General features: G+C 46.3%; 1 protein-coding gene across 5 annotated transcripts in view; it reads right to left on the bottom strand.

The window, feature by feature from the left end:
• Nucleotides 1–4,055: 4,055 nt before the first annotated feature.
• Nucleotides 4,056–11,659, bottom strand: part of BTD (biotinidase) — a 48,812-nt gene continuing 41,208 nt past the window's right edge. For 4 of the 5 annotated variants that reach the window (XM_017522460.2, XM_017522459.2, XM_017522462.2 and 1 more), the window contains exons 3-4: nt 9,595–9,744; nt 4,056–7,343 (exon numbers count right to left, since the gene is read on the bottom strand). In XM_017522460.2, the coding sequence (XP_017377949.1) occupies nt 6,171–7,343; nt 9,595–9,744 (1,323 nt within the window). In that variant the 3' untranslated portion in view covers nt 4,056–6,170. The remainder of the gene's footprint in view (nt 7,344–9,594; nt 9,745–11,659) is intronic. The other variant, XM_017522461.2, reaches the window with a different exon arrangement.

Genomic DNA, 11,659 nt, shown 5'->3' with positions numbered 1-11,659 from the left:
TAGATCATTGGTAGGAATTTCAACCATTACATTCCAGTACTTGGGGAAAAAGTAAATGTAATTGCCTTTAGTCAAACAAAACAAAAATAATATATTTGGATGACAAGTCGCCCAGAAAGAGTGATAATAGGTTGAAAATTAGCATGATGGGAGAGAAAACATTTCGGGGTTAGCGATGTGGAAACACTTACTGTGCATTGGTCCCGGGGTGGGAATTCAGGCTCGCCCCGTGTTGCTGGGATTCTGTTTTTAGTCTCGGGCAAAGACTTTCCTTCCAACCCTTAGCTCCTTCTTCTATAAAATGGACACACTTGCCTGCTTCAGAGGACTAAGGTGATGATTAAGACCGTGCACCTGCTTTGGTATGCAGCCTTAGAGCAGTGGGCACACACTTGATTAGGATCAGAATCATCTGGAGGGCTTGTTAAACACAGATTGACGGGCCTTACTCCTAGAGAGTTTGATTAAGTTGATTTGGGGTGGAGTCCAAGATTTTGCATTTCCAGCAATTTCCCAGGTGCTGCTGGTGCTGCTGGTGCTGCTGGTGCTGCTGCCTGGAGCCCACCTTTCGAGAGCCTCTGGTCTGCACCATACCAGGCTGTTGGATACCTCTGTCTGGGCTTAGGCAAAATTCTGCCGTCGCTATAGCCCCTGGGTAGTGCACTCTCCTTTCTTGGCTCCCCTCCATGCTGCTCACACCTGTGTAAATCACTTTCTTAAACTCTCCTCAGTTAATCAGGGTGTGCCGTCTCCTTCCTGCCACGGCCCTGACTGCAGCAACACCCGACTGGCACCGCAGTGAAATTTCTGCTCAGAGGAAGCAAGCCTGATGGACGTTTGCTGTTTAGGCCTGACTCTAACCCTTTCCCCTGTAAGGCTGTCCCAGGGTTCCCCTGTGAGACAGCGCCCACCCCTCAGTCCATGAAGTTCCGGCGAGAGCTAAGCCTATCATCCCGCCCACTAATGGTGGCCATGTGACTCCGTGCTGGCCAATCAGAATATCACAGCCCTCTGGCCAATCATTGATTCAGGAGGGGCATGTGGCCTAAGCAAGAGCCAAGGCAGTTCAGTTCCGAGACATGTTAGGGACTGTGTCAAAAGAGAAGCTTCTTCTCTGGAGTCGCTGAGGGGCAGATGAAGCCTAGAAGTGTCATGGCCACTGTTGCAACTACACAGAGAGACTACCTGTGGGAGAAAATGATAAAGAAGAGTACAGAGTGCGATACTGTGTCCAGAGACACCATTTGGGCCCCTGGATCCAGAAATACCTGAAAAGAATTTCTTCTCAGTCTCTCCAGTTACGTGTTAATAAATTCTTTTTTGCCCAAACAAAAAGATGAAGAGGAGAAGGAGAAGGAAAATGAGAAGAAAAATTATCTGTGAAAAAAAGCATATATGCATGATGCCTAGAGTCCATCTATTGGTAATTTCATTTTTAGTGGCGCAGCTGTTAGATTTTTGTTTTACTTCAGTACTAAACACGAAAATAAAAAAACTTTCCAAAGGGAAATAATGGGTTTTTTTTTCTTGGCCTATCTAAACGTTATAAACATTCTTTTCGACTGCCCATTCATTCATTCATTCATTCAGCAGTCAGCAAGTATAGAGCACAGACTTTGTTAGCCAAGAGAGCGCCATGCTGAACGCTGCAGAGACAAAAGATGAATAGGACCCTGGCTCTGGTCTTAGAGGGTGGATCTCCCTGGAGTCACCATAAAGAAGATGCAAATCCAAGAGTCAGCACATATTTGCATGTGGGCAATTCATTAATATGTCTCTGTTTTCCCATCTGCAAAATAGCTGTAGCAAACTTTCTTTAGGGCTCATGGAGGTTAAAAGAGTCCATTTATGTGCATCTAGCACAGAGCTGTCACTCACTACCAGAGAGAACTTAGATTAATAGTTCAATGAGAAAGGGCTCTGGGGACTGGGAATGGGAAACACCAGTTCAATAAGTGAAGATTCACAAGCTGTGATGAGAGAGTACACATTGAAGGATGGATGACTGTTCATCAGAAGGTGCCATTTCAAGCAGACAACAGTACAGAGGCCAGATTGTGCTCAACATACTGGAGGAGCTTAAAGAAGTGGCCATGGCTGGACCAGAGACCCAGGTTCAGGGTAAGGACCATCATGTGCGCTCAAAGGTTAGGCAGGCTGAGGCTGTGAAGAATGTGAACTTCGACCTGAGGAGCAGGAACTGCTGGGGGGTGAGAAACAGGAGAGCTGTGATGTGGACTGAGCAGAGAGGTAGCCTGTCTCCAGGATGGTCCCCAGTGAGCACCTCTGGCATCTAATACCCTCTGTCTCTTTCCATGGGGAGCAGGGCTGACCTGTGTCACTCAATAGGATGGTGCCAAATGATGCAGCACTGTGACTTCTGAGACTAGATCATAGAAGACATCATAGCTCCACCTGTGCTCTCTTGGATCACTTGCTTCAGGGCAGCCAGGGGCCACATCATGAGGACACTCAGCTATTCCTATGGAGAGGCCCAGGTGAGGAACTGAGACCTTCTGCTAGCAGCCAGCACCAACTTGCCACTGTGTGACTGGGCCATTTTGCAAGTGATCCTCTGTACTTGTTTCCCAGGTCTGGCATATCAAAGTATCCTGAACTGGGTGGCTTAAAACAACAGAAACTACGGTCTCATAGTTGTGGAAGCTGGAAATCCAAAATCAAGGTGTTGGCAGGGCTATGCTTCTTCTGAAACCTGCAAGGGTGGGTTGTGGGGGTCGTTCCTTGCCTCTTCTATTTTCTGGTGTTTGTTGGTACGCAAACCCTGGTGTGCCTTTCTGGTAGAGGCATCCCTGCCTCTACCGGGGGTGGGGGGTGGGGGGGAGTCTCTGCCCCTGTTGTCACATAGCCATCTTCTCCCTGTGTGTCTTCTTCTCTTCTGAGAAGGACATGTCATATAGGATTAAAGACTCAGCTACTCTAGTGTGACCTTGTCTTAACTTCTTCATCACATCGCAAAGACCCTATTTCCAAATAAGGCCACATTCGGAGCTACTAGGGGTGAGGACTACAACGTATCTTTTTGGGGGAAGGCACAATTCAACCAATAATATTCTCCAAATCCAGTGAGGCCTTCAACCGGCTGCAGCCTCAGGAGAGACCCTGAGCCGGAAAAACTCAGCCAAGCCCCTCTTGCTTTCCTACGCCCCCAGAACTGAGTGAATTCACAATGTCCATGCTTGTTTTAAGCCATTAAGATTTGGGGCAATTTATGTGGGCATAGGTAACTAACATTCAAAGGGAGGCTTGGCCATGAGACTGAGGCCAGGAGACAAGGACCTTTTTCTGGCCTGAGCAGCAACATGGCCCCCCAGGCAGTGTCCGGCTCACAGAGCTTCAGGTCACATCAGCTCTTGTCTTACATCTAGGCCTTTGTGCACAATACATTTCATATTGTCATGCCTTTCTATTTTGTCCTATATAAATTCACTTCGTTGAGAAATTGTTCGTTAGGTGGTCATTTCACTTGAGCAATTCTGAGTTTCCTTGAGAATCAGAGTAGCTGATCCACCGTCAGTTCTCTCTGAGCAGATCTTCTGTGCCAGGCCACCTCCTGGAACATCAGCCAATGCTCTGATTGGCTGGCCTTGGGCTGGGTGCCTCCTCCTGGTTCAATATGCCATGGCCCGGGGTGGGGGTGGGAGCGCAGGTACCAAGCAGGGCCACCTGTGGGAAAAAGTGCCCTGGGTGGGCTTCCTTCAGCAGGGGCTCTGGACAGGCCTGTGTCTTGGAAGCGGATATGGTGGGCTGTGGGACTTGGCAGGCATGGTTTTTTCTTCTCTAAGAACAGGGCTTTTCAATCCAGCGTGAATACAGCTCACTGTGCCTCTCACTTCCCATGTGAGAAAAACCACAGAAAAGCACAGCTGCACCTACATGAGAAACCACGCCAACCAACCTACTTCCCCTCAGCCTGGTTTAGCCAAAAAGGCATTTGCTTTCCTGCCTCCACGCTGTGGTCAAGATTGCCATTTGCTTCCTGAATTTCAAGATCGCAATCGACAAAAGCATATCACAGCCATTAGTCATAGGTACACTTTTTCCCTGAAAACGGTTTATTTTCCCGTCCTCTACTTTGTTCTGTCATCTGGCAGCTACTTCTTTTAATTGTAAAAACAACTTTGTTCTACCACCATTATTTGCTTTTCCCCTCATTTCTACTTCATGAGCAATTCATTCTAAATCGGCGGTAGAAAATCACTCAGGGAAAGTTTGTGGTGCCCCGCCCAGAAGGGAGAATGAGAATCCTGCAGGTGCTTATTCGAGGTTTACTGGGTGAAGTAGTTCTGCCAAGTCTGTATTTAGAACTGGCCTCTCTCTCAGGCTTACTTGAATCATCTTGGCATAAAGCAATGGTATGCATTTTTAGGTAATTTCTGTCTCCCTGGAGTTTGAGGCAAGGAAGCAGAGTAGGCGGTGGACAGCCACATCTGGGGCCACTTCTGGCCCGACAGCTCATGCCTGGTGGGATCTACACTGGGCGGGAAGATGAACTTGTCATCTGGTGGGAAAGGTTCTGCTCCCCTTCCAGAGGGACTTCCTAGGGTGCGGGGAACCCAGGGCTTGCTCAGGAATTCCAAGTCCTTCCTGCTTATTCCCTGAAGACTTGACTTATCCCAGGTCTCTTCCAGGGAGCAGTGAGTCAGCAGGGGCTGGGGCTGGCTTTGCTTTTTCCCACGCAGTTTATTCAACATGCATTCTGCGAATAAAAAACTGGGCCCGAGGTCTCTCCAGTGAGGAGTCAATGCTGAGGCCATGCCTGGAAACCCCATCAATCTGACTGCAGAATCCATGCATGTTGTTAATTATCCTGCCTAAGAGCAAGAAAATGATCAGGAAGCCTGCACTGTGAGGGAACAGGGAGATCAGTTCATTTTCTTGCTGTATGAAATCGTGTGGTGTTTAAGCATATACTGTTTAAAAAAAACGAAAAAGGAGTTCAAACAAAATGGCACATTTATGAGGCAAATCGCTAAAGACTAATTATCCATTCTGCACTTAAAAAATGACCTGAAACAGTTACTAGGCATGCAGTCAAAATCCTTTTAAATGGCTTTGAAATGTTGGACACAAATTACACAGAAATCAGTAGCCTAAAAATGCCTTCACCGTATTGAAATTGATAATTTTGCATTTGGAATTCCTAACACGGGAAGCCCCTGCTCTGTGTCTGTTGGATGACTGAATAAATGCGTGACTAAAGTGGGCCACCCTTCATGCCCTTCGAGGCAACTTATCTCCATGGGGTGCCATGCATAACTGCAAAGTAAGGAGATCCTCTACAGGGCTCCAGATCAAATTATACCAGCATCAAACCATCCTGCTCAGTCGGGCAACGTGCCCAACGCTTGCCAAAACTACCGTGATCTATTAAGGCCCTTGGAATCCCTGGATGAGCTGTGCTGTACAGAAAGAATTCTATTACTTCCCATGGCTGCCCCCGTCTCAGCATTTTCCAGTCCCCGCCTGCCCTTCACCCCGAAGCACTGCACCCTCTCCAGTCATTCCAAGTCCTGCCCACACATTCCATTTACTGACAGAAAATTCCATTACTGGCAGATGTGAGAAACACTTCTTTTCTATTTTTAAGAGCCGCTTTAAGGTCTACAATTCTGACGCTGCTGGTGGCACTGGCGTTGCCATTTCATCTGGATAGAGTTCTGGATGGCCAGAATGGGAAAGGTCCCCACAGAGGCCATTTCTAATAGAGCTTTTGCTCTGAGAGTTTGTTTCTTACCTCAGAAAATGTTTAAGGCTTATGAAGTATTTACATGTCCTGGGTGTCACTTGATCAAGATTGAAAAAAAAAAAACCAAGCCACTGCTTTGTGGATGTGTAAAATATAAACTGACATTTATTTTTGTTTTAGCTTGAGACCAGGTGCATACTGAGAGATTTGTTAGAGGAAGATGTGGCTTGAAAAAGACGAATGTGAATAGAAAATACCAGCTAATGTCTCAATAACTGAGGTTTAAGAGGAAGACACTGAGGGAATCTGTCTCTCCTGCTTGCTCCCACAATTCCCAGGGTGGAATCTGGTGCCACAGAAATGGGCTCCTGCTCTTCAGGCAGAGAGGTGGTCCCAGGGCTTGTGGCCTGTGGAAGCTGTCGACATGATGGCCGGAGTCCACCCCACAGACCACGTCCTTTTCCTAGTCCCTCTCATACAAGCGCCCATAGAGAGCCGCCGTCACCAGGCCGGAGGACAGCCCACTCTTCCTCAGGAAATAGTGGTCATTCTCCCAGCCAAGCTGGTCAGGGACATCCAGAGTCATCCCTGAGGTCAGAAACAAAGGAAAGATATAGGAAGTACTGAAGTTCCCCCACAGGTGAAACTCAAAGATCCCTGTGGCCTCTGTGATCTCCTGTCCACAGGTGTCGAAGCCAAGACCCCCACACCTGACCAGGGCACACACTTGGATGTAGTAAGTACCATGTACAGTGTGAAGCCCATCAAAGACCCCCAGGGCATACAGCTCTTCGGATAAGGTAGGCCTCTCGTAAAGTAAGTAACAGCAGAGGCCATTTGAACAGACATGGAGATAGCCTTCCTTTCCCCAGACGGGGACCAGGGTGAAATTGTCATACATCATCTCAGAGTGAAATGTGGGAAGAGCATTCCTGTTCCACTTGGTGGCTTCATCACAATGGACTTCCTGAGCATCCTTCTCACAGTACGGATCGCCTGACAAGATTTTTAAAAACTTACTATGGGATAGGTCCATTTCACCTGTTGCATTCTCTGCATCAATGAGACCCACTGGATTTTTGGCCACCTGGGCAATTATAAGGCGACCGTTGGGGTTTTCCATGTCATGGTACCAAAAGGACTTCAGAGGGGTGTGTATGCCACTCCCTGTCATCCCCAGAACTGGGTGGTGGACGTTAGCTGCCAGAACGTTGACACCAAAGGCAACAGCAAAGGCTTTCTGAATCTCAATAGCTGCCAAGAGTGGGAGCTGGTTCATCCAGGCAGTCGGGTACACAACGTGCTTCACCTCGTAGTCTCTAAGGAGTCTGACAGCAGGGTTGAAGAACAATATATCAAAGCATGTGAAGACACCAAATCTGCCGGCAAAGGGGGTATCAAAGGTGGTGTGATCCACTTTAAGAGGAACATCAAACGCTGCCTCAAAGTAGAGGTTGTGTTTGCGGTAGCGGTCAACCAGGGTTCCATTATTGCTGAACACGACATCTGTGTTGAACTGGTATCTCCCATCATTTGGGCACCCTGGGTCGCTGATATGACAAGGCTGCTTTGTCCCAAGATTGGCCACCAAGAACATATCTCCCTTGATGGCCATACAACTCAGGCGCTGGAGCACCTACAGGATAAATAAATAAGTTTTTAAAATCCTTTGTTTAGCTTCCTTTTTTTTTTTTTTTTAAAAGAGACAGGGTCTTGTTATATTGCCCAGGCTGGACTTGAACTCCTGGCCTCAAGCAATCCTCTTGTCTTAACCTCCTAAGAACCTGGGACTACAGGTATGCACTGTTGTACTTGGCTCTCCCAGTTTTCAAATACAAAAGTACTTATATTGTATCCATAATAAACAGCTATCATAAATCAATTGGGTATGTCTTTATCAGCAAAAGAGTAGAAAAAAATATATAAAAAAAAGAATAAATCAATAAGGAAAAAGCAACCACTACTGAAAATGTGCAAACTAGGTAAACAGGTGATTCACAGAATAAAGGAAAATAGCCCACAAACATCTCAAATGATGCTCAATCTCATTAGTAAGAGAGAAATGCAAATTAAAACAATGAGATATCCATCATTTTTCACCTTCTTAAGACTGGCAAAAATTCAAAAGATTATACTTTTTTTTTTCTTTTCTTTTTTTTTGGAGGCAAGGTCTGGCTCTGTCGCTCAGGCTAGAGTGCAGTGGCATAATCTTGGCTCACTGCAACCTCTGCCTCCCAGGCTCAAGCCATCTTCCCACCTCAGCCTCCCCAGTGGCTGGGACTACAGGCATGCAACACTATGTCCAGCTAATTTTTGTATTTTTGTAGAGAGGGGTTTCACCATATTGGCCAGGCTGGTCTTCAACTCATGAGCTCAAGCTATTTGCCAGCCTTGGCCTCCCAAAATGCTGGGATTACAGATGTGAACCACTGTGCATAGGCTCAAAAGATTATTCTATTTTGCATTGACCAAAGGATGGGAAAAGAGGCACTCATACTATATTACTGGATTACTGAAGCTGTAGTGAAATCAGAGATTGTTAAGAGGGAAATTTGGTACTCTTTGGTACTCTTTTTTAATTTTTTTTTTTTTTTTTTTTCTGAGATGGAGTTTCAATCTGTCGCCCAGACTGGAGTACAATGGTATGGTCTCGGCTCACTGCAACTTCTGCCTCCCAGGTTCAAGCAATACTCCGCCTCAGCCTCCTGAGTCGCTGGGATTACAGGCACGCGCCACCATGCCCAGCTAATTTTTTGTATTTTTAGTAGAGACGGGGTTTCACCATGTTGACCAGGATGGTCTCGATCTCTTGACCTCGTGATCCACCCGCCTCGGCCTCCCACAGTGCTGGGATTACAGGCTTGAGCCACCGCGCCCGGCCTAATTTTGTATTTCTAATAGAGACAGGGTTCCACCATGTTGGCCAGGCTGGTCTTGAACTCCTGACCTCATGATCCACCAGCCTCGGCCTCCCAAAGTGCTGGGATTACGGGTGTGAGCCACTGTGCCCAGCCCTTTTTTTCTTTTTTTGAGACTGAGTCTCGCTCTGTCACCCAGGCTAGAGTGTGTTGGTGTGATCTCGGCTCAATGCAACCTCCACTTCCCAGGTTCAAGCAATTCTGCTATCTCAGCCTCCCAAGTAGCTGGAATTACAGGCACCCACCACAGTGCCCGGCTAATTTTTGTATTTTTAGTAGACGGGGTTACACCTTCTTGGCCAGGCTGGTCTCAAATTCCTGACCTCATGATCCACTGACCTTGGCCTCGCAAAGTGCTGGGATTACAGGCATGAGCCATTGCGTCCAGCCTATACTCTTAATATAATTTAAAATGTACATATCCTTTGAGGGATTCCATTTCTAAAAATTTTATCTTACAGAAAAACTTGAACACGTTTACAAAAATATATGTACAAGGATATTCATTGAAACTTTGCTTATAATAGCAAAAATTTAAAAACAAGCATAGAGTATGCATAAAAAGAGGATGTCAATAACTATGAGATGCATAGAAAGAATACAGCTGAATGTACATCACATTGTTAATGGCAGTTGCTCTAAGAAAAGGCATAGGATGAGGGCAGGCTGTGGTGAAGAAGAACTTTTCCTTGTTGACTTTTGGTTTGTTTTGGTTTGGTTTAAGTACACGTTCATGTATTTCTTGTGTAATTAATAAATGGAAAGATCCATAGATGAGTAAGTGCCTTGTAACATCAGACACTCTTTAATGGAATGAACATGTGGCACATGGATCTTTGGGAGTTTGGGATGGATTTTTGGGATCCTAAGGTCTTCTTTTGATCTCGATTAACATGTCACAGCTTTTGGTCCCTGACTTAGTTCATCTCTGTGTACCCTCAGCCTACTGAGGAAAAAGGCCAGAATCACCTCCGTGTCATTGAAACGGTGAGGCTCCAGGCATGGGTTCCACCTGACCACCTGGGGAGACGGCATGAAATCCAAAAATGGATAAATGGATGTTCTTGTGAAGTTGAATCCATGAATGCCATCTTCTGGAAACACTATAATCTGTACACCCTGAAAATGAAAACATCAAAGAATAGTCTGTTACCAGATGATGGGACACCACTGCATTCATTCATTCTTTTGTTCATGCATTTGATAACCATCAAGAAGTTACTCTGTACCAGGAACCGGAGGTACAGAGATGGTGCGTTTACTCTCCTCAGAGATCTTAGTCTTGGGGATGCAGTCTCACTTGAGCTGATCCTGAAGGAACAAAGACAAAGTCCTCTAGGAACAACCATTAACTGTGCCTGGGGTCATGTGAGGGAAGGAGGGAATGAGTAAGCTCTTTGAAAGTAAGCTCAGGAGTTTGACTAGCAAACAGCTAGAAGGGATTTAGAGTTCTCAGGATGCCAGGGGAGATGAAGCCAACTGCAGGGCCTTGAATACACTGGGCCCATTAACACATTTGGTATGTTGAGTCTGGTGGTTGTCAACTTTCGCTGTGCATCTAAATCAGGTGGGGAACTTCTGAAAAATCACTGATGCTGGGGCCCACCCCTAAAAGTCTGATTGAATTGACTATGGGTGGGATACTGGCAACAGTGTTTGTTTAAAGGTCCCCCAGGTGATTCTCATTTGTAGCCAAGGTTAGGACACACTGGGCCAGTGGGTAAGAGGCAAGTGTGTTGATCTCAGTCTAGAAACAAGAACTCGCTTGAAATCTCCATTCCCTAGCTGGGATTTAGGAGGCTTCCTTCGGGACTCTGACGCCCTTAAGGCCTTTTCCCACACCTGGCAACATCCTGTGCTCCCTGGTTGTGATGGCCTGGGACTCCCTGTGACATCTACAGCAACCCAAGGAAATACAAACAGGGCAGCCCTCAGCTCTCAGGGCTGGGGCGTCATTCTTCACCGCTCTCCACTTACACGGTTGAAAATGTCAAGCCAGGAACACCAGCCTTAGGAAGCAAGGCGGAGAAGGCAGGCAGAGAAGGCATGAATAATTTAAATTAGCAAAGTCGGAGACACTTATTTCTGGAATGCATTGCAAACTTTTAAATTTTTTTCCTGGTTATAAAAACTTCAAAAGTTTAGCTGTAGAAAATTTGGAAAAGAGGGGAAAAAACCAATCATAATTCTGTAACAGGCACTGATTGTTAACATTTGGTTATTTTCATTAATTTTTCTCTCTCTGTATATGTGTATGTATGTATATAATGGAGATAATAATAAATAGACGGTTTTGCATCTTGACTTTTCTGATTAAGAACTTTCAAAACTAAGGCGGAGCATGGTGGCTTACACCTGTAATCCCAGCACTTTGGGAGGCCGAGGTGGGCAGATCACCTGAGGTCAGGAGTTCAAAAGCAGCCTGGCCAACATGGTGAAATCCTGTCTCTACTAAAAATATAAAAATCAGCCAGGTGTGGTAGCGGGTGCCTGCAATCCCAGCTACTCGGGAGGCTGAGGCAGGAGAACCACTGGAACCCAGGAGGCAGAGGTTATGGTCAGCCAAGATTGCACCATTGCACTCCAGCCTGGGTGACAGAGTGAAACTCTGTCACATACACAAACAAACAAAAACCTTTCAAAAATACATTTGAAATGGGGTCACATTATATTTATGAGGACGCTATGGTTTATCCTCTATTATTGGAATTTGAAATGTTCCCAGTTGTTCATAATAAAAAGAAAACTGAGCCTGGTGTGGTGGCTCATGCCTGTAATCCCAGCACTGTGGGAGGCTAGGTGGGGGAGACAACGTCAGGAGTTTGAGACCAGCCTGACCAACATGGTGAAGCCCCGTCTCTACTAAACAAAAATTAGATGGGTGTGGTGTGGTGTGGTGGGCACCTGTAATCCCAGCTAGTCAGGAGGCTGGGCAGGAGAATCACTTGAGCCTAGGAGGCGGAGGTTGCAGTGAGCCAAGATCACGCCACTGCACTCCAGCCTGGGTGACAGAGAGAGACTCCATCTAAAAAAA

The sequence above is a fragment of the Cebus imitator genome, unplaced genomic scaffold (assembly GCF_001604975.1).
Source record: "Cebus imitator isolate Cc_AM_T3 unplaced genomic scaffold, Cebus_imitator-1.0 Scaffold24, whole genome shotgun sequence".
Classification (NCBI taxonomy): domain Eukaryota; kingdom Metazoa; phylum Chordata; class Mammalia; order Primates; family Cebidae; genus Cebus; species Cebus imitator.
The sequence above is the reverse complement of the archived record's forward strand: the minus strand, read 5'-3'. Positions and strand labels throughout refer to the sequence as shown.